The sequence below is a fragment of the Tamandua tetradactyla genome, chromosome 15, assembly GCF_023851605.1.
Source record: "Tamandua tetradactyla isolate mTamTet1 chromosome 15, mTamTet1.pri, whole genome shotgun sequence".
Lineage (NCBI taxonomy): Eukaryota > Metazoa > Chordata > Mammalia > Pilosa > Myrmecophagidae > Tamandua > Tamandua tetradactyla.
In genome coordinates this window covers 12,878,975-12,903,162 of record NC_135341.1, presented here as the reverse complement: position 1 = coordinate 12,903,162, position 24,188 = coordinate 12,878,975, and the positions used below count along the sequence as shown (strand labels likewise).

General features: G+C 37.1%; 1 protein-coding gene across 25 annotated transcripts in view; it reads right to left on the bottom strand.

The window, feature by feature from the left end:
- Positions 1–24,188, bottom strand: part of FOXP1 (forkhead box P1) — a 613,321-nt gene that overhangs the window by 53,151 nt on the left and 535,982 nt on the right. For all 25 annotated transcript variants that reach the window (XM_077128707.1, XM_077128708.1, XM_077128723.1 and 22 more), the window contains one exon: positions 6,430–6,534. In XM_077128707.1, the coding sequence (XP_076984822.1) occupies positions 6,430–6,534 (105 nt within the window). The remainder of the gene's footprint in view (positions 1–6,429; positions 6,535–24,188) is intronic.

Here is a 24,188-nt window from a genome sequence, read left to right as displayed (position 1 = left end):
ACTGTGGTATTTAGGCCACTCTGACCTCTGCAAGTACTTGGAAAGGTCTTGAACTCCTGAACAATGTCAGAGAGGTTAAAGGAGGGACTTTTGAAGGGAAAAAAACATATTTTGGCAACACCCTAGTTTTATTTTTATGACAACTCAATGCATAGGTGGAAACTCAAATTCATTAACATACTAAACTATTATTTTAAACTAATTTTGCTACCTGGGACTGTATGGGGAAAGTGTCATCTCCTATTCTTGAGATTTTAATTTTGAGACTGGAATTCGAATTGCTTACATCCACACTTACACACGGCTATTCCCTCTCCATTGTCTACATCTTCTGCACTAACCAGAAGTAATTTCACTGCAGAACATCTAGGCATGCAAAACAGAGAGCCACCAATGGGTCTGAAACAATTTATGATATCCGGCCTCTTTCGACATGTATTAGCATATACCTGGTTTCTTTAACATACACTTTGTTTTTCCAAAACCACAAACATAGTTGGTGGAATTTCATGTGGAAGTGCTTAAGGGGCTGAAAGTTAACACCTTTGTGAGCCTTGCAGCCTCGCGGTGGCTGTTCAACAAAGGCCTCTTTGTCGAGGCTTTCTTGAAATGTTTTCTTAACATGTTCCAAGTAGTTTTAGGCAGGGAACTAAAGTAAACAAGATGTTACCATGATAAAAACACTTGTGAAAACATTACAGAGCGCACTTAGTCGTTTCTTTCACATAAAACTCTTCACAGTTTTGAAAAGTGAAATTCACAAGAAAAAAAAAAAAAAGCAAATGACCACACCAGAACGTCCTCTCTACTGTCCACGGCCCTCAACCTTTTTGGAAAGGTCAAAGCTTCAGCTCTGGGCACTTTCTTTCAACATTTCTTTCCATGTCTTCTGTTAAAGTACATATACTTTTTTTTTTCTTGCTTTAATAAATAATATACATCTGATTAAAATGCAAAGGAATTTTTTTGTTTTGCTTTGTATGATACTTTTCGCCACAAATACAGCAGTAAGTCTTTTCAAATGGAATACTTAGAGAATGATACAAATTATACTTTTATTAGATGTTATACAACTGACTACCAAAGGAAAAAAAAATTAGGGAGAATGGAAATATTTTCCTCAAGCCCATAAGAATACCTGGGACTTGTGAACTATAGGTCTGCATCTAATTTTACATCCTAAGTAAGAGACAGGAAAATATGGTCATGATTTAACCTTCAAATCCATTCCCCACCTTGCCAAAGAATCACATGGGCCTTTTCTTTTTTAAAGAAAAAGGAAAAGAAATATAAATCCATTTTTATTGGTGAAGATTATGTCTTCGATTTGACCTAAAAAGGAAAAACTGACCCAAGTGGGAAGAGGGCAGGAGAACACAAATGATTCACCTGGGTGATATTGGGCTTGTTTTTGTTTTCTGTTATCAGAGGATTCCAAGGAATGTGATTTCATTAGAGTTAGCAAGAAAGCACCTGCTGGTATCAGTCAGCCCTAAGAAATACAACAGTCACAAGATAGATAACTCATGGCTGATAGAGTTAAAAAACAAACAAACAAACCCGACAACACTAAAACTGTAACCTGTTTTTAAAAGAAACACGGAAATAAATGCATACAACAGAATGGGTATCTGCTGATTGTGATAAAGTGTCTCTGGCTGTTGACTGTGAGGAAAGACAACAGGATGATTTTTGTACAGTATCTATCTCTGAAATCAAGGGCCCTGTGGTATCCCTCACCTTGGGAACAAACACTACAGAATGATCACAAAAGAGTGTCAAATCTCTGGTTTACTTTTGCCACAGTTATGATATTTCTTTCTCAGGAGGGGAAAAAAATTGGCCTCGTTTATAGACCTAAGAGCTCCCCCCTCCCGTTTCTTAACCCCTCTCTCTGCTAACAGTGGCGCTTTATTGTCAGATGGGATTTTTATCCTGAATAATTGATCTTGGCATTTCTCAGAGTTAAAACTTAGTTGCTTGAGCAAGAGGAGATAGAAAATCAGATACCAGGCAAAGCTACTCCCCCTGACCCCGCCCCAATCTGACCACTAAAAACCAGGCGGAAGAACACAAGCCCATTTGAGCAAGAAAACTGTGAATGAATGACATAAAAGAGCATGACATTCATGGATAGCCCCTCAAAATATGAATAAACGTGAGGGCTCGGAGAATCTAAATATTTTAAAAATAACAGGATAGCAGTGCCCAGTGACTAAAAAAATAAAAATAACAGGATAGCAGTGCCCAGTGACTAAAAAAAGTTCAGTGATACAAAAAAAAAAAAAGTTTCTTAGCAAAAAAGATGTGGTGATACCAAAAATTACACCCTAGGCCAGGGGTCAGCAAACCATGTCTAAGGGACATGGCCAGGCTCATTCCTTTACCTCTGTTCTCTGGATGCTTTCATGCTCTAAGGGTAGAGCTGAATAGTTTGACAAAGAACGTATGGTCTGCAAAGCCTCAAGTATGTACACTGTCTGGACGTTTACAGTTTGGCAATTCTTGCTCTAAGATCATATTTGACCTTGTGACCTTGGGGGACTTTTCATCAGAAATTTATGGTTAAAAAAATTATATTACAGAACAATCTCCTCTGACATATCAAAGCTTTGTACAGTCACAGTCCCCCCTTCCTTCCATACAAGGTTAGAAATTTTTAGATATTTAATATTATTGCTCTTTCAAATATATACTTAAGTAGATTGGAAGAGAAACACTACTATTTTTTGTGAGTGCCTAGTATGGGCTAGGCCTTTTATACACTGTAGTTTTAAATTCTAACGACCTTAAGAGTAGTTATGATTATTATCTCAAATTACAAATAGGCTCAGCTATGCTACGGAACTTGCTATAAGAACACACCCCTATTAAGTGACTTCACTATCCATTCTGCTTTCTTCCAAAAGCTCCTCCCTTTACACCACACCACCCTAAGTGGAAAACAAACAGTTAATACAATGCACTGCCTCTGACAGGCTGCATAGTGTAGCAGTTAAAACATCACTGAGAAAAGTCAGACTACCTGGGGTTGGATCTTGGCTCAAACTCTTATTAGCTGTGTGATTTTGGGCAAATCACTCAACCTCAAGCTGTGCCTTAGTTTCTATCTGTGAGAAGTAATACTACAATATCATCATTATAAGTTTGTTGTGAGGAATAAATGAATTAATGTATATATAATGTATATTTGGAATAGTGCCTGAGACATCACTCCCAACTATTTAAAAGTATGTTATTACTAGGGGAAGGATAAGATTAGGGAATTAGAAGATAGGTGAAAAAGTCTACAAACCAGGACGAAAGAAATGCTACATTTTCTTGAGCAAGAATGCCATAGAAAATCTAAGCACCACTGGTATCAATTCACTAAAACCATAAGTGAACGTATGAAGGACAGCTGGAGAGAAAAGTGGACTCAAGAAGGAGATTCTTTCAGAGTCTACATATCTGGCCATTAGAAAAGAAACACCTGAAATACCATTTACTGATGACAATGACTCCAAGATGACATCATTCACACAGGCCACGTGGTTTTTGTTTGAACCACAGGAGGTAAGGTAGCTCCTCTCAGACCAGGTCAACGGAAAACAGAATCGGTTTCATTAAAACCAATTATTCGTTTTCCCTTTAGACTGAGCAGAGACATGTGAGATATGAATATGCCTGAAGACTAACATATTTACCCACAACATAAGGTAAGATTCTGAAACCTGAAGACAACAGAATTTCCAAGAGCTAAACCAACGCTGTACAGGAAAATCAAAGTCCTCATATCACAGACAGACCAAACTGTAATTTAGAAAAACATTCTAGAATTGAGTTAGAGGTATTTTTTTCTTACTCAGCATTCACTCTCCCTTTCTCTGGAAATAAGACTCAATTTTTACATTCTGGCATCAAGTCTCTCACCCCCAGTCCCCATGTGACTCGTAGGACAGGGGACATAGCTCTCTCTGTTCTGCATGTGATATAAGCCTGGCCACATCGTCAGGAATGATTCACGGCCAGAACACATAACTCAATCTGGGCCAATGAGAGTCTGCCCAAGGCTCTTCCCAGAAACACTGGGAAAGAAATGCACTTTGGGATTGCTAAACCTGTGGCATGTCTATACTCAGGTTCGCTTGGAAAAAAAAAGAATAAAGCCAATAGAGAGGAAAATAGACCTAATAGATAAGAATCGATACTTAATGATCTTATTTAAACATTTGGACCTAGCCATGCTTGAATCTAGCTGCACTGTTAGACTCCCTAGTTACAGGAACCAATTATCACCCTGAGACTTTTTTTTTTTTTTTTTTGCTTAAGCCAATTTAAGTTGGGTTTCTAGAGCTTGCAAATAAATATAGGTCAATAAATACGTACTGGGAAATAACCAAGCATCAGTGGCTGGTTCATAGTAGGCATTCCAATTCCACTGAGCAAACATGAACTGAGAACATACCATGTCATGTGCAAACCACCATAAATAAATGATAGGTGGTTTCCTATATAAGAGGCCAGACTCCTACTATCCTTATAAAGGAAACTGGCTTTTTAATAGTAATCAAGGTCTCTAAGCCCCAATTCTAATGATCTTTAAAATACATTATTTCTTTAGCACTACAAGTGGTTTAAAATTTAGTACTCTCCTTGCCAAAGTATACTAAAAAAATATACACACAAATGTACTTACTATGTATGTACGTATATAGGGGTGTGTGTGTGTGCATGTATCACCTGTCAACCCACATAATGGACCTGTGAATTAGGGGTTACAACAGAAAGACCTTAGTCATTTAAAAGCCCGAATTAGCAAAATGGCTCAAATTGGGAAACTGTGCTTTTTCTTTCAGAATGTAAAACTGACAGATCATAGAGAGTGTTGATGTCAACTTTACAGTTATAGAGATTTTACAAAAATAAATCTTACAAATAGATACTTATTGGCCATGCTGCAGACGAGGGAAATTAGGACCAAGATATTTATTTTACCCTAGCACTGGAGCAGAAGGAGAAATAGAAACTTAAAAGTTGTTTCTGCCTAGTTTTTACTCTCTCATTATACAAATCACATTTGACAAATGATCAGCAAATAACAAAACCAAGATCCTGTAGTGAGCGATTTATAAGAAAACAAAGCCCAATTACTAATCTGAATCATAATAACTATAAGCAACTATGCTAAACTGAAAACACAATTGTCACTGCTCTTGTGACATCTGTGGATATCGCTTTTAAACAATTTTTTTTTAGTACTCAAGTATTTTTGATGACCACATTCTGGTCTTGAAGTAAAATATTTAAGTTGGGAAGCTATGAAAATAGATTCACAGGCTTTCATTCATTAATCAAAAAACCATATGCACCAAAACCACTTGTAGGTAACACCTGATATATCTCTGAGGGTGGCTTTATTACAGTATTTGTGCCCATGTCCATAAAGATAGATACAGAGATTGTTCTAACAATATAAAAATCACACAAAAGGAGAGACCTGCACATAAATCAGTCTACCTCTGTTTTTTTGAGACTGGAAAGAGAGACAAAAGCCAGAGCTGGAAGGAGCCCTCAAGACTTAATTTGTAAATCAGCATGCTTACAGAGATACAAAGTTATACACGTGCATGTGTTTGATAATTACATGCTATATGTTAAACATAGTATCAGATTTGGTTCCTAGGTCAATGATTCAATGATATTATGAATATATTTACTGATGTCAAAAATGCAGGGCAGTTTAGTCTAAAATTTTTTTAGCTGACAAAGTATGCTAGGTAAGGGAGATATTAAGATGCAATGCAGAAGCATTTCAGTTCAGCTATGTGAAGACTAACATACCATTTACTTAGAGGTACAGTATTAGTGTTATAGATTCACATGGGATAACCCAAGTTTTATTCATCTTTAACTGTAGAAACTAAATTTAACTCCATTCTCCCTATAAGGATGAGAATCTGAACCAAAGTCTTCACCAATACAGCTGCTAACATTTCCTCAGCATGCATTTATTATGTTTATAAAGGCATTTCTTAAACAACAACAAAAGGGGCCCAGTCACCCAAGCTGCAGCTGGCCAATAACTGACACCAATTTTATAAAATTAGACTTAGTACCTATGTCACTGATTTAATATGTAGGGACAGGAATAAAATCGAAAATAAATTATTCCAAGTTTAACGTCGGGACAATTGAAAAAAAAAAAAAAAAAACCACTGCATTCAGAAAAGAATAGGTAAACTATGGGGACCGCCTTCAGGTTTAAGCCTTTTTCCTTTAATAGATTTTGTACCTATTCGTATGACAGTGTGTTAGGTCTTGGGATTTAGAGTCCACTCTCCAAAAGGTAGTGTACCACTACCCTGAAAAGGCATCTTATGAGCAAAAGCATGAATAGTGGGAGGTAAAAGCTATGCTAAAGAAGAGAACAAAAATAATCATTCTTACTTTAGAAATGATTGGAAATCTTCACACACTGCTTCACAGCCTGGCCACTTGCATACACCATGTCCATAGAGAGGATGGCTATGGGGATGCTCCTCGTGGGACAAACTGAAAGAAAAAAAACACCAAAAATGAGAATGTATTTGCTGGTAAGAACTATCCTAACAGGCAAGGACCACAGGCGCCCACGTGGCCAAATGTGGACATGACGATATGTGATTTCTTTTCCACGTGGAATTTAGTAATTTTTTCTGCATCGTTACTTAAAAGCAAGAATAAAAATGTGCATACTCATGTGTTAGAATGTACAACTACTTACAAAAAGCATCTGACAAGGATTTACTGTTCACTCAGACTGTGACAGATTCTCTAAAAAGCTAAACCTATTTAATGTAAACAAGAAAAATCAGAAAACCTATACTTGATTCTGAGGTTCTCTTTGCTGGGTTTTTTACCTAGAATATCCTCTCCCATCCCCTGAATCTGCTTTCACGTAAAGTGATACATAATTAATCTTTTCACAAGTTAATTTTATCCAACAAAAAAAGTACAATAAGTTAGAAAAGCAAATATATCCAAGAGGACTACTAGCTTTTATGAAAGCTAAAAATGGTAGTAAGATTATATTCCTAAAATTACTGACCCCAAGAATAAGAAAACACTTGGTGATGAACAAGAAGGGGTAATCCTCCAGTGGGGTTTCAATCAATACCTAATGATCTGGCAGCACAGATCCAAATCATGGGATGCTTTGATCTGAGCCATGTGGAGCTAAGGGAAGTGTATTTGTTGCACTCACTGATGAACCATATTCTCAAATATTTTCTCTATTAGCTTTCTGTATCCAGACTTCTTTCAGACAAATTACTTTTATAGTAATTACCATAACCTGAGATTCCATCAAAGAGAAATTTAAAACTAACACTGAGAGTTCTGTTTTGTACTCAAACACATTCCCTTCCTAGGAAGTGCTATTATTTTTGCAGTTTACGCCACTGCTTCTGCCTGATTTAGAAGTTGAAACACAGTGAATTATTACATATACACACACAAGTGCACAGATAGGAGAGGCCTGTATGTTGCACTGTCACCAGGATGTGTACTCATATATTTTACTGGTTCACATTCATGGAGCATACTTACACAAATGCCCCTAGTCCCCGACTTAACCACACAATCTACAGTGAATATATTATAGCATTTAAACTATGAGGCATTAGTAGTAAACATACATACATACACACAACCCGTACCCTATCAGAGATCATAAAGTCTCCCCATGATTTTTGCTGGAAATGATGAGCCATTCTGCCCTAAAGGAAATAAATGTGGAGAGAAAAACGCATAAAACTAACTTCATGAAAGCAATGAAAAGTGTCCTTTATGTTGAGTAAAGAATAACACAAGTGGAGTAAAGTTGCTAGAGAGAAATTTCTAAATCCCAACGATAAAAGCATATTTTCTGAGCAGTTTAGAGGGCAAAACTTCACTGGAGCCAAGAAAAAGTTTCTACTTGTCTCTGTTCGGTCAAATTTTTGAATGAATAGAATACATATGATACAGAAATTATTTTTAAAATAGATCTTAAAAAGTGTTACACATAAAAATATCTTCAATACTACTAAAATGCTCAGATATTATGAGAGGAAACAAAATCATTTAAAAAGAAAAATGCTTCTCCATTAGCTCACAAAGGAAAGAGAGGGGAAAAACCTTAACCATAATAACTACTTGTCTTCAGCAATTTTAAAGTTGTTTACAATACTTCTGTAATTTTAAAAGAAGTAAACGTATATCTGTTATACAATACTTGGAAAATAAGAAAAAAAATACCCTCAATTCTATCACCCGAGCTCTGTATATTATATATAAACGCATATGCATATTATATACAAACACACACACAACAAATAAGGAGGTGAAGATTCATGTAATTCCTTTAACATAATTTTGTAAATAATTTCTCATTATCAACTAGTCTTTAAGAAACCTTATTTGATAAGCAATAGCCTATCCTGTACCATTTTAGCTCTAGTTACATCTAAAATTTATCTAGCTATTCCTTTATTTTGGACATTGAAATTCCTTTCATGTTTCCTACTCTTATAAATAATTTTATGAACAAAATTTATTAAACAAGAATTGTATACAAGAATTGATTTCTCCTATAAGATAAATTCAGAAAAATGGTATCAATGAGTACTAAATTTTAAAATTCACTATGAATAATTAAGATTCTCTCCAGAAATGCTTTGCTCCTTATCAAGTAAATTTCTAGCCAGCATACATATTGTGTATGATTTTTAAAATTTGGGAACCAGGAGCCTCAACTATTTAGACAGAATACAAAAGTACTATCAGCAATTAAAAACTGCAAATGCTTATTCTCTACTGTGCTTCTTGGGTTAAGTTGACAGTGTTATGAAAACAATAACATGAAAGAAAATAATAGGCATTCACTAGAGGAACTCGTGAGTAGAAATTAAATGTACAAGATTTAGCCATCCCTCTTCCTTTTTTTTTTTGGTTAACATATTTAATTGTAACAAATCCAAGGACTCAACAGATAGCTACTCTCAGTTCTAAGAAATTTATATTTAGTCCAATTTGGAATCATTATTTCAAAGTAAATACAGATGATAATTTACCTAAAGCCTTAGAAGGATAACTAACTACAATCACAGTCTCAAGAAACTCAAATTCCACATACATACCTATTTACACCATCAGAAAACTTCTTGAAAATATGCTTAATTAAAACCAAGCTTTTTAAGATATGTTCGTATTAAAAGACTCAGATAATAATGAGCATGACTACACCTAATCACCCTATGCTAAAGATCACTGTTAACATTTTGATCTATTACTGCCCTGTATTCTTTTTAATGAACTGTATTACTATTATTAATATTTGCAAAAACGGAAATATACTACTGTCATTTTCTTTTTGTATTTAACATATAAATAGACATTTTAAAATATACAATTGCTTGAAATAAAGTACATGGTTTTGGAAGGAAAGAAAATAGGTTGGCAGTGGTGCCCTTAAAAAGTATCTCTGGAAAGACTTACAAGAAACTGATAACCACTGTTGCTTATAGGGAGGGGTCTTGGGAGTCAAAGGTGGAGGGGAGACTAACTTCACCGTAACACTTTTTGTATCTTTTGAAGTTTTTAGTTTGTGCATTATTAGAATTTCTATTGTAACTTTGCAAATTCAACACACACACCTAGTAGGAAAAAAATCAAGTGCTATGCAGGACCTGATTTCCAGGCTGCTATTAGCCCCGACAGTGGCTCAGCCAATGCTGCATGCACACAGGCTGTGTTGTGTGTGTGTGGCTGACTCCTGCTTCTGACTTTTCAGTCCTCCACTGTGAAGTCCCATCTATCAGTCAATACTAGCTCCATCTCTGAAATGGAGAGTTTCTGCTTCATCAGAAAAGGAGAACAAGCATCTGTCCTCTTACTCCCTTTTGGGAACTGTCAAAATGGACAAGAGGGGAAATATAAAAAATGCGCAAAAGAATGTTTTTCAACGTGAATTAATTTAAAACTCCATTTACAGGACGACACATGGTGGAAAAATGGCGATCTGAGCATCCGAAGGTAGGACGAAGCCCATGAGCTCATGCATTTACACTGCTCGAGGGCAGCTCACCGAGGTGAAGCATGGCTTCTGAAAACTGCCACACAAGTGAGGAATGAAGATGCAGTTGGTTTTTAGGGAATTTAAATATGCTCACCCCATAATTAAACTTTAAAACATTTAGAGTCAACTGTTTAATTTTATTTTTAAACATAAATGGCAAGGTTAAGTACTCCTAGGGGAAAGGAAACCCATCCTTACGCATCCTTATTTGCTCTGGGTTATGCCTTTTAATAGGCTGTGAGAGACACTCTTCTCTTTGTGGTGGGATTATAGAGCCTACTGGCAACTTATTCTTGGAAAACTGATGGACACAGAGGATGGTGAATTTCTGTAATGAGCAAAATTTTAAGTATGAATGCAAGAATTATGATGTCTAATTTGTTTTCCAAAGCTTCTAATGAAAATAAGAAGCCCATCTGCTTCTTATTTTCTTACTCATATCTTACTCATATCTCCTCCACACACTCAGTGCCTCACACAGACTATGGGGCTCAGTGGATGTGAGGTAGATTCATGGATGAATAAACATCAAGTAATTACGTTGTTTTATTTAATTTCTATGTCTATATATAATTTGAGTTTGCTGTTTTTAAAAATTCTTGTAGGTAAAGACCAAAATGATGCCAATGACATAAGAAAATAGTGCTGCACTACCTCTCATTATTTAATTTCATTCTAAATATATGAAACTCAATAGTATGCAATGAGGAAAAGCCAGTGGATTTAAGCTCCTCTTGATAATCTTTGATAAATAAAAATTAAATATAATTTTAACACAAAAGTAACAGCATTTTAGACTAGAAAGAACTAATTTGCCATGAAAAATTTAACTACTTGTAAATACATAAAAATGACACTTGCCAGTACATGACACTAAATGTAGCATTTATTCAGTATGATGTGATTATGTCATTCTCAATGAAATTTTTTTGTTCTATTTATTAATTTTTTCTATATCAAAGTATACAGCCAGAACCCTTGACTTAATACTAACCTCAGCCTGTGAAAAGGTTTTACATAATAGCTGAAGTTATTCTTTCGTGACTATTCACTTTTATGATCCCAAATTCACTAACTAAATCATATAATCACCTGCTAAAACTAGACAGCCGCTTAAGCTTCCAGTTTGCAGTCTATAGTGGTCCTTGTACTATTAGTCCTAAAGCCTAACTGTCCAGGTATTAACTGACAGGAGAGGGATCTATGAAGATGGTAAAAGGAACAGATTTTGCTATATCCAAAAACATTTTTGCCAACTTAAATGTTACTTTTCCTTTTGCCTGAGTCCATGTTCCCGGCTTTTCCTGTACACTGATCATTACTTTCTTCTAACTCTCCCCTTAATTATTTTTTCACTTTTCCAAGTTTGCTCTCTTGTTTTTCATTCCAAAATCTTAATTTATCTGTAGTATGAATTATGTAACTAAAATCATGTCAAAATTATAAACTGCATTTTATGTCACTAGCACGTAAATTTTTAGATTAAGTTACGGAAGAGTGTTGGTTGCTCTCCAATCACTCAAAATTATGGAATTACTTTTTTTTAATTCAGATATAATTCTTATACAATTACTCATACGAAGTTCAATGGCTTTTAGTACATTCATAAAATTGTATAACCATCGCCACAAATTTTAGAACATTTTCACTGCCGTGCCAAGTTTCTTCCCCCCAAGAAACTCTGTACCCATTACAAATCACTCTGCACCCCAATCCCTACCACTTACAACAACTGACCTATTTCCTATTTTCCTACTCATAAATGGAATTATATAACATGGTATTTTATGTCTAGCTTCCTTTCCTTAGAATACTGTTTTCATGGTTCACCGATATTCTACATTGCAGCATATATTGTTACTTCATTCCTTTTTACTGCCAAATAATATTCAATCGTATGGATATACCACATTTTATTTGTCCATTGACTTGTTAATGGACATATGAATTGTTTCTACTTTTGGCTGTTATAAATAATCCTGATATTTGCATAAGTTCTGTGTGGACATACGTTTTCCTTTCCCTTGAAAGGAGTGGAATTGCTGAGTCCTATGGTTAACTCTAGGTTTGATATGCTAAAGAACTACTAGACTGTGTTCCAGAGTGGCTATACCATTTGACTAGCAAAGTGTGATGGTTCTATTTTCTCCATATCCTTGTCAACACTTATCTTTTTTATTTTAGCCACCCCAGTGGATGTGAAGTGGTGCCTCATTGTGGATTTGATTTGCACTTCTCTTATGAATGATGATACTGAGCATCTTTTCATGCCCTTGGTGCCCGACTGTATATTTGCTTTGAATAAAAGCCTATTCAAATTCTTTGCCCATTTGTAAATTGGGTGATTTGTCTTTTTATTGTAGAGTTAGAAAAGGTTTTTTGGTTTTTTTTTTTTTACATTCTGGATGCAAGTCCCTTATCAGATGCCTAATTTGTTAAAAATTTCTCCCAATCTCTTGAATGTCTTTTCACTTTCTTGATAGGTCCTCTGAAGCACAAAAATTCTAAATTTTGATGAAGTACAGTTTATTTTTTTCTTTGGTCATTTGTGCTTTTGGTGTAATATCTAAGGTAAGAAAGAAAGATTTACTGCTATATTTTCTAGGGGTTTTATGTATTTAGCTCTTAACATTTAGGTCTATAATCCATTTTGAGTTATTTTTTCCATATGACGTATGGTAGGGGTTCAACTTTGTTCAAAGAACGGGCTCTGCTGAACGCTTAAATGGAATGAAATGTAATGTTTATTGAGGGCCATATCTATTTTCATAAATGGAGGGTAGGAGGAGCCCAGTAAGGGCAAACCACATTTCTCACTGCAGCTGTGCTGATGAAACAGCAGTCTTGCAAGTCATTTAAAACCGTTCTGTCCCTCATATCTTCCACCTATAAAATGAAGAGAATCATACAAGCTGACTTGTGTTGCTTCTACCAGTGGTAAACCCTCCACTAATATTATACCACGGATAAGTAAAATGGGATAGGGATTCAGCACAAATGATACATTCTGTGACTGACAAGATGAATAGGGAGCAGGTACTTAATAAATACTGCCTAAAGGAATGAATGAGGTGCGTACCTTCCAGTAAGGAGTAAAGATGTCCTTCTTACTGTGGTGGAGCAGGAAGCTGGTTGCTACTTCCTTCTAATCCACTCCCCACCCACTGAACATTCATACATCAGAAAGTACAACTAAACTTCTTTTCTGTCCCCTTTGACTTAGAAATTGTTCTGCCTACCTCCCCTTCTTCTTTCTCACTATTTCGGGCTTTCAGCCAGCCAGCCAACATTTACGACCCTGAGATAGGCACCCAGGATACTAACGATGAAGACAAGTTAGCTGACAAACCACCACTGTGGCTTCCTACGGCTCAAGTCTCTTTTTAACGTCTTTGGCCTCTTCTCCATGTGATACACAGTTTCAGGAAGACCTACTAATAAAAAGTAACTTACACTAAGCTATGATTATAAGAATGCCAAGTTACAATGGAAGTGACTTATCATTTCAAAGTTTTTCCTTTGCTTAACTTTTTAATGACAATATGTACAAAAACGATTCTATTTTCTTTTTACTCTCTTTACTTTTGAGACTTTAAGTATAATGCTAGGGATGTCCTAAATTTGAATATAAGTGTTTGAATTTGGTTTTAGAATATTTTAGTAATGATACCTACCTGAAAATATGACTGGACTTAAGGCTTTTTATTCTTTTTTTCCAAAAATGAATTGCTATTTTGTACAATAATGTTCATGGTAGTATTCCTAATGGCCAAAAGATAGAAATAACCCAAGTATCCATCAAGAGCTGAATGGACAAACAAAATGTGGTACATACATGCAATGAAATATTATTCAGCCACAAAAAGGAATGAAATTCTGATACATGCTACAACATGAATGAACCTTGAAAATATTATGCTGAAGGAACTAAGTAAGACAGAGAAGGACAAATATTATATGATTCTACTTATTAGAAAATCTAGAATAAGAAATTCAGAAAGACACAAAGTAGATTAGAGGAGGTAAGTTACCAGGGACTAGGGTGGGGCAAGGAGGGAACAAGGAGTCATTGCTTAATGGGTACAGATTTCTGTCTGCTGTGATAAAAAGGTGGTGACTGCAGCACAACACTGTGAATGTAATTAATTCCACTAAAATGTACACTTAAAAATGGTTAAAATGGGAAAGTTTGTGATATAGAGATATTACCATGATTAAACAAACACTAATCAATATTTACGGTGTAGAGAGTAGGTCAACTTAAATGAAACATTCCCCACCACACAGAAGGATACCAAGCTAGGTGAGTTGGTCTTGGAACTTAAACATAGTTGCCCTGACAGAGCCGAGCAATATCGGTTCACAACAGCCGGAGATGATTTCTTAAATACCTAGCATAGTTTTTCATTACAGGGTTTATTCTTCTGGCATGTTCTTCATAGTACTTGAACACTGCCTCAAAATCGGTTGGAAGTCAAATCACAATCTTTTGCAGAAAATAAGATGACAGGTCACGCTTCTCATGCTTTATACTGTGGAGTCGGGGGAAAAGGTCACAGACCCGGCCGAAGAGCACACATGACACATGGGAGTAGGAGAAATGATGGTAAGAGTCCTGCACCTTTTCTCTTGGCAGTTTTGTAAAAATGACCTTTTTCCTTAACTTTCATTGAAAACACTCTGAGGAGCAGATGGGCTTCTTATTTTCATTAGAAGCTTTGGAAAACAAATTAGACATCATAATTCTTGCATTCATACATAAAATTTTGCTCATTACAGAAATTCACCATCCTCTGTGTCCATCAGTTTTCCAAGAATAAGTTGCCAATAGGCTCTATAATCCCACCACAAAGAGAAGAGTGTCTCTCACAGCCTATTAAAAGGCATAACCCAGGGCGAATAAGGATGCGTAAGGATGGGTTTTCTACAAACTGGAACAAACATACATGCTTCCCTCTTTCACTTTCTCAGGCAGTGAATCCTTGACTCTCCTTCCAGAGAACACTCATCAACGCAATTTTCTGCTGCTTTTCAAATCATGTTTAATTAGAGGATTCCACATCCCCTTGTGATGTGATATTCACATGTAGAACTTGTAAATGGAGTGACTATGAATTAGCCTATTAAGTGCCAGATTTATGCTTTTAAACAATGATGTAGATTAGGATTATTATCTGCTCTCAATATTGTGCCTCAAGATGTGAGAACTACCTTAACTAACTTTGCATCTGAAATACAAGCTACAAGAACTGTGCCTAGTTTTTTTTTTTCTTTAATTGCAAATTATCTGAAAGAAATAGAGGTTCATCCTTCTGCAGTGGTCCTTGATGCACAGCCTACCATGCAGTGCTGGGTGAGTTAGCGTAGCACACAAGTACTCTCATTTTCATAGCTATGGGTTAATGCTTACCAATATCAGAAAAAAACTTTTACTTGTCAACAATTTCTCAGTGATAATTTTTTTTTTGTATGCTGTATGGCAGGGGTCATATTTCATCATTTTTCCATGTAAGTATCCTGTCACTGCAGCACCATATGTTGAATTTGTTTTTGCTTGCTTGTTTGTTTTTGGGAAGTGCAGGGGCTGGGAATTGAACCTGGGTCTCTCGCATGGCAGGAGAGAATTCTACCACTGAACTACCCATGTACTCCCTCTCGGTGATAATTTTTTATAAATGCCATTAACGCTAGTCAATTTTAAGAAAAATATTAAGTAAATAGTATTAATGGGTATATGCAGATATGGCAAAAACTGAAGATACAAATGAATGACTTGAATGTTGACTAGGCTTAAAAGATGACATGAATGATGTCTAAGGTGAGGACACAAAATCTTTCTTTTCCATTACTACTCTCAAGCAATGCCTTTCAAAATTTATCTTGGATATAAATCACCTGGAAGACTCGTTAACAGGTAGATTTGGAATCAGTAGGTACGGGGTAGGACCAAGAGCGTGTGTGCATTTCTAACAGTCCTCGTTGCTTGTTGCCCCCCGTGCTGACGGATGTTTCCGGACCATCACCACAACCAAAACACTACGGATTTGGGGAGCTCCTTGATCTGTATTTGACCCCAAAATGACTGTGCTTAAAGAAAGCTCTCACAAGATGCCATCTATAAACTCTGGGTAAAGGCAAGTTAGACATGGATAAACATAGAAACGGAGTGGCATTGGGTAACCCCAACAAGCAATATTTGCAAACTGATAAAAAGGCTTTCTGACCCAAAGTTATTTAAGAATTGTACACAAGGCTATTTTACTAAATATAACAAAACAGGTAAGATTGAAGGAAGTTAGCACAGGGAAAAGGTCATTTTCTGTTTCTATTTAACAAATACCAATTTTACATTAGCACGGATCTGCTGAGTGATTTAACCACTGAATCATGATTGCCAGATACTGCATTAATCAAGAATACCCTGGGGTAAGCTGTTGAGTCAATGGGTTTGACAGGATCTCAAAACTTCACAGTAAAAAAACTCTAGGTCCCCCTTAGGAATCTTTTAAGACTGGTGTTCTCTCTGAACCTGGAAGCAGAGCATATATGAACAGGTAAGTAGGGACCTGAATGTTTTAGGAAGCTAAGATGTAGTTTTTGACATTTCTAGGAAACCTAGGTATACCATGAAATCAGAATTTTGATCTACTTGACCTAGTTCCATATTTAGCCAACGTCCCCCTCTCTCCAGCAAAGAGGGAATTCTAAATCAAAAGATATCAACATTGGGCAGGCAACAGTGGCTCAGTGGCAGAGCTCTTGCCTGCCATGCTGGCGACTCGGGTTTGGTTCCTGGTGCCTGCCCATATTTTTTTTTTTTTTTTTTTTTTTTAATCAACATGTGATAGGCATGCATTCAATTCTCTACACGTCAGAAGTATAAGGGTGCAAAAACAGAATTGTAGATTTATTCTAATTTGAATTAGGGAAACATAAATCTACCATCTCTAACTTCAGATCTCACAGAAATAATTTCTTAGGATAGGCTTATTGTATAAAGAAAGAAAGAATGATAATTTAAGGAAACCAATTAAAAATATATAGGTAGATTATGACAAACATTTTGGCAATGAGGCATATATTCATGTCTGAAGTCTGAGAAACTAAAGCTCATCAAGTATTCTTCAAAGAGATCCAGTTTGAGTTGACTCTTGACCCAGTAGCAAGTCTCTGAAGACACACCTTAACTTGAAGTTGCTTAGGAGAAAGAAAAGCCATAGAATCATCTTGGACTTAGGGACAAAGATCTGCAAAAGTCTCAACAGTATAATATGCTCCAAACTTTTAGAATAGATCTATTATTCAGAACTAGAAGCCTCTAATGTTTCATGGAGAGATGTGAGCAATACTTGGCCACTTTACCAATGGTAAGAACCTGAGGCCAGGTGCCATGACAGGGAATTGGTTGGTAGTCACTTTCTTCACCAACCACATCACCAATTTGCCCTATCCCCTTTTCAGTTCCATGGGGTGAAGCATGCCATCTTGATCCCCAGATGCCAGCACAGTAGGACAATGGAGCAGGGAATTAGAGCCTTTGAATCTGTGACTGGCTGGTATGTTCTGATCAGTCAATCACACACAGAGCAGGTGATGACAAAGGCAGAATGCCTGTGTTTGCATGGTGATGAGTGAAGGAATAAAAATGGAAAAGAACAAGAGGCAATGGCCCAGCTTTTGTTTCTGACACCAAAAAGGGCTATCCTCGGTTTGTAACTAAGAGTTTACCACTGGCAGCACTAACACTGGGATCTTGTTAAGAAAACAGAATGCTTTCCAAAGAGTGCTTATGAGCAACTGTGTCAATACAGACTTAGGGACCACTAATCCAAAAGTTATTAACACCATTAGGCAGGCATTCTCATGATGTCAATCCAAGTATGTTTGCATTGGTGAGTCACAAGGCCTACGTGGAACCCTTATCCTTATATGAGAGGAAACAAACACCCAGAAAACCAAAGAGCATGAACAAAAGTTTCAATGCTAATTCTTATTTAACTATTCCCCCCGCCCCCAATACTTTATAGGATATCAACACAAGACTTCCAAGAGCTATATGTCATACTCCAGAATCAAAAAAATCATGCAATTGAAATGTGAGGGACCAATGAGAAGGCAGCAGATGAAGGGACAAATGGGTTAAAGATATAAAATGGCACAAAACTATTAGGCACTTGCTCTTAGGGTTCCTTGGAATTACTCCCTGCCTGATGTAATTACTTTTATTTCTCTGTAGTACAAGATGCTTCATTAATGTTCACTGGATTAAACTCTTCCTTACCTATATTTCATCAGAGTTTTTATTAAATATCTACTTTGTGATAAGCATTGTGTTGAGTTCCTAGATAAGAATCTCCAAACTGGAATGCTACAAAATGATCCATGGGTGAGTGGTAAGATATTAGTATTTTTATATATATGTGGTTAAGATAACATTAGAATTTCTGTATACATACACAGATGGTACATATGTGTGTACATTTCTCATGTTTTTGAGCTTTAACTTTGAGAATGCAAGCAATCTATTACTATATTAAAGCAAGCACATAATTTATTAATAATTACAGTTAGGTAGGGGTGCATATTCAAACATTTTTGTATTGACTGCTGCATAATCAAATAAGTTGAGGGCAGTGATATCCATCTGTGACTGTGAATCAGTTCTCATCCTCTCTGGGAGAGTTCTGCCCTATTCTCCAGTTGAGAGAGAGAACTGAACCGATGGTACGGACATAAAGTGCTATATATGATCTGGGCTTTAAAGTACTAGTAGAAGCTCAACTGCCAAAAGACTAGGCAAAGGAACAAAGCACAAACAGCAGTTTCATAAACAAATTAGAAAGAAAGAAAGAAAGAAACAATCTTTTAGAATGAGTCAAAGACATTTTTAAAAGAACTGTTTAATAAAATAGTTTATATCAGACTGTATTCTTAGAATTTTTCTGTCTGAAATGATGAGCTTTGGCACAGAAACTACAATTTTCTTTCCTATATATAAGTCTTCCTGATATCTTTTCTGTTACTTTGAACTTTAGAGAGGGAAGGGTGCCTTGGCATAAGGAGAGCGGTTGGGAAGTTCTAAAGCAGTGGTTTTCAAACTACTGTGTCTGGGAACTGGTTAGAGACACAAATTCTTGGGCCCCATAGCAGACTTAATCCAACAGAAACTCTGGGGCAATATCTGTTTTATACTGATGCAAGCTAAAGACTGAGAACCACTCTTATCTAAAACCGTAATTTTCTCCCTTGTTTGGAGCATCTATTGGTATTAACAAAGGTTAACCAGATACTCACACAGCTTCTATGGCTCAATGTTGGCAATTAAGTAGCTACTCTTACTTAACTTCTTCTTGGTTCATGCCCTTTGATATTTTACTAGTTCACCTTCTTCTGAACTCTACCTTACAATTTAGCATCAGGCTGACTGTGCTAGACGATAGGGATACAGTCAACAAGGGAGCTGGGTACCTTTCCTTCAGAGAGCTTACCGTGTGCAAAAATCTCACATATACTGTATTATAGTTGAGCTAATTTTTTCATTTTTAAGAATTTATACTTATCTATATAGCATTGATATATACTCCTATCACCATACTTTTTATACTGTATTGCAAGTGTCTCTTTCCATGTTTGTCTTTTTGATTACTCCATTGACATCCTTAAGGGGAAGAATGATGCTTTAGTCAACTTTTAATTCCCAAAACATGGCCAAAAAATGTGATTTGAATTGATGAATGTCTTTAGTAATAATTAGCAATAATAATTAATATTTACTGAGCACCTACTATGTGCGAAACATTATAATGTATACTAACTCATTTAATCCTCACAGTTAATCTGTGAGGCACACCAAGATTAAATAATTGCTTAGTTGGCAGTCTGAACTGGAATGCAAGCAGTCTGGCTCCAGTTTCCACACTCATAACCACTAAACAGTACACCCACCCCGACACTAACATGTGAGCCATGCTGTAGCAAAACATGTTCTACTTTTAGCCCACCACAGGGCCTTTGCTTTTGCTGAACCCTCAGCCTGGAGGGCTCTTCCCTCACTTCTTTACATCTGCCCAAGGGTTCCCTTCTCAGAGAGGCTTTGCCACCCAAACGGAACTCAAAGAGCAACTGTGGCCCCACTCTTCCCCCTTTCCTGCTGTATTATTTAGAACTTATCTCTATCGGATTTATGTTATGTTGTTGTTAGTTCTAGTTCTCTTCTCTTGCGGTGTCAGCTCCATGAGGACAGGCCTTGTCATGCTCGCGGCTGCATCCCAGAGGCCAAAACAGAGCCTGGCATGTGGCCTACAGCTGGTCTTTTTGCTGAATGAAGGTCAGACATTAGCTTTGTCCAGTGATTTCAATCCCTTTTAATGTCCCATTTATCCTTGTTAAGTTTCTTTTTATTTCTGTCTGTACAATCCTCTAATTTATTCAAGTGCCGCTGGATTACTTCAGCTCTTGGTGTCAATTTTCCTCTAATTAAAGTAAACGACCATATATTTCTCAAACTGATCTTTAACCTGAAACATGTGTCCTTGTTGTAAATACGACTCATACAGAAAACTATTATTTCAGTATAGGGGATCATATGCACTGGATGGAATGTTTTCTCAATACTTCAGATGATCCTTACCACAGAAGCCTGTCTGATTCTAAGGTCTTTGTATTAGTAATAATAATAATAATAATATGATAAAGATAATAGCAATAATAATAACGATAATCCTGCCTTTTGGATATCTAACCTGGAATTCCACCAGATGACTAAAATAGCCCCTTTGAAAGCAAACACCACACTATTAAGACACTCTAGGCTTTTCTTTCTGCTATAATACATCTTCAAAAGCTTTCAACATTCACAATCCAGGCATAAAATATACATGCAGAAGATTCTTCAAATATATGCCTCAAGGAAACAGAGGGAGGGAAGCAGATAGGAGGGGAGGGGAAGGGGGGAGGGAGGGAGGAAAGGAAGGAAGGAAGGGGGGAGGGAGGGAGGGAGGGAGGGAGGGAGGAAGGAAGGAAGGAAGGAAGGAAGGAAGGAAGGAAGGAAGGAAGGAAGAAGACAGGCAGGCAAGCAAGCTGGCAGAGAGACAGGAAGGAAGGCAGAGAGGAAGGAAAGAAGGAAGTTGAACTGCTATTATGCTGGTTTCCTGGAACACTATAAAAGGAATGGAAATCTGAAGTCTGTGTCTGTTTAGGGAAGTCTTACAGGTAGTATAAATATCACCAGCTATAGTTGCTATGGGTTCCGTTTGTTTATCAAACAAGAGCACAAATAGTTACACAAAAGCAGAACAACATTTGGGTATACAAATGGAAAAGGTTTTGCCTTCCGGTAAATTTTAAAGCCTTTTTAAAATGTCCTTATTATTCACCTTATTTACTTGGAAATCACTTTTCTTAATTCTCCTTTTGCAGTTCTAATATCTCCAGGGAATGTTTTACTTCCATATTTCTGAGGCTGATAATGATTTTCCTTTTCTTTTCCTCTTTTACATTTTAAAACTTAAAACCAAGCAATTAGCCCAACAATCCAATGTGTTCAACAAAAACAGTTTTCACAACTGAAAAAGGAAAAATAAATAAAAGAATGAAACCAGTTTATAGAAGAAAGACATATAATGTAATACTCATTTAATCCTTACAAGTCCTTAAATTGAATTAATCCATGAAACACCACCCAGAAAGCTATTTTTTTCCCCCTTAAACTGACTTTCTATAAACCAAATAGGTTTTGTGAACCAAAGTTTTACCAGCTGAGTTAACTACGTGCTTCTGAGAAAGGGGGGGAAAAAAGAAATGAGCAAACCTGTCCTTGCTGGCCTTCTTAGTTGAGTGCGTGCGTGTGGTGTGCACGCATTGTAACTTAGACCTACAACAAAACAAACTGTACAGCAGAGGCTGCTGCAAGTTGAAGCCTACTTTTCACACCACATTGACCACAGTACCCACAAGGCCCAGCTCTGATGCCTTTCTGTGAATGGGACAGACTGCCATATGGACGAAGACACTGAACAAGCTGTACAACTCTTGGCAACATGTGCCCGGGGGACTGTCCCATATTAACACCACCTGGGCTACAGCAATTGTGCTCTGTATGTGCGGTTACACCGAGGAGCCCATCAGGATGTTATTTTTGAGTACACACAAAAAGGAAAATTACAGTTTGGAGAATTCTCTGGCTAGCCTATCTGGTGTTCAATTCCCGAAATAGTTTCCCCAAGGAACGGTTATCTTCTTTATTCACACAGGCAGAAACGACAAGCTGGAACACATATTAACAATTTCCTTTTGTGAGCTTCCACTATTGTTTTAATGAGGAGAATATACTTTATAATATACTTAGGCCCTGAAAGATTATAAAGGGGGGGGATGGTGGAATAAAGAACTTTAGGAATGCTGTACATATGTAAAGCATTCATTTGTATTACTCAAATGAGCCAGGGAACAGAGTGGTGGCCCCTTTGGAAAGAGCTATCAAGATAAAAGCAGGATAAGAAAGGGTAACTTTGCAAATCTTGAGATAAAGCAACATAACTTCCATTTAAACCTCTTGCAGAGGTCTCTCAATGTCCCCCCAGCATCTGGCCCCATAACTGGCTTATGAACATGGGCCTCCCAGATGTTATTAAATAATGCTAGAATTTTTCCAAGCTATGTGGTCTTCTGCAGACCTCTGGTTTGCCTCTCTACTCTTGGATGGCTCCAATATTCACCCAAAAAAGTTTTCTATTCATTTAATCCCAAATAGTAAAGGTGGGCATTTCAAAAAACTTTGTATAGGTAAAAGGGCAAAATGCAGTAGAGTTGACAATACTCTCAGAGTTCCCAAAAGACCGGTTCTCACTCTTCTCCTGCCATGTACTTCTCTTTGCACTCCTGGTAAAGAACAAGCATCTAGGGTGCTAATGCAATCTGGGAAAAGGAGGGTGCAGGACCCCGACACACAAGTGCAATCACCTGCAAAAAGGCTGGATGCCAACAAGGGGGTCTGGAGGAAAACCACACCAGCAGCCAGCAATACATCAGGAAAGGACATGTATCTCACTGGATGGGAGAAGCTGGGGGTTTCACATGGTATTCTGTGTGGGAAAGCTGGCATGAAGCACTCTGCAGTCGAGGCTTATACCATATAATATTCTAAGACAAAAATTAAAATCAACCAAATTTAAGAGAAATGTATACAATGAACATGACTCTTCAGATCAATGACATCATTTTATTGGAAAGCATTTATGATCTAAACACAACAAATAGGAAAAGATTTATAGCGTCTAATGATGCTGTGTTATGGTAAAAGGCACTTTATAGAGGTAAGACACAACAGCTGTTAAAAAATAATGGGTGATACTGGTTGCATATGTAGAATGGAATGATTTCTAAATATTGTGTTAGTTAATTTTTTTAATTAATAAATAAAAATAATGGGTGAGTTATCTCTTTTAATCGCCCCACAAAGTGAACAGTCAAGAAAATCCATAAACCTATCCCTTATGGCATGCCAATATTTTAAAGATTCTTTCCCCTTGTCCATCCAGCATGTGTGACTGACAGAAGTTGATATGGCACCATGCCACACCGCCCTGAGAGAACCTTTCCTCCTTCATCTGAGACCCTGAAACAAAACATCGATTAGCCCCAGAGTGCTTCTTTCAGACATACGCATGAGCATTTTTGGCCTCAACAGGTTACTTTCCATGCAGACAGACATGGGACAGAGTGGAGGATGCCATAAGAATGCTCTAGAGTAGCAATTGGCCACTGTGCTTGAGGTCTCTGCAGATGACCACACCTAGCTCTCTGTCCTGTCACCTGCAACACCCGGGAGCACAGGGCTCACCAGCTATTCACAAGTACTCATCGCTGTTTCCTGCCTCTTTACAAAATGATGTGGCGGGCAGGAAGACTAGCACCAGGGGCCTTCTTGGGGCTTCTCCCAGCTGTAGCTGGACAGACATCACTTTGGCCTCAGGCTACGGTCCATGGCCTTTCCGGCCTGGTCCTGATCCCTGAGCTGTCACCCGCTGGAGATTCGAATCTAGCAGGTCTGGGGGTGAGGCCCCCGTGGTTCTGATGAGCAGCTGGTCTAGGAACCGTAAAATACAGAAAC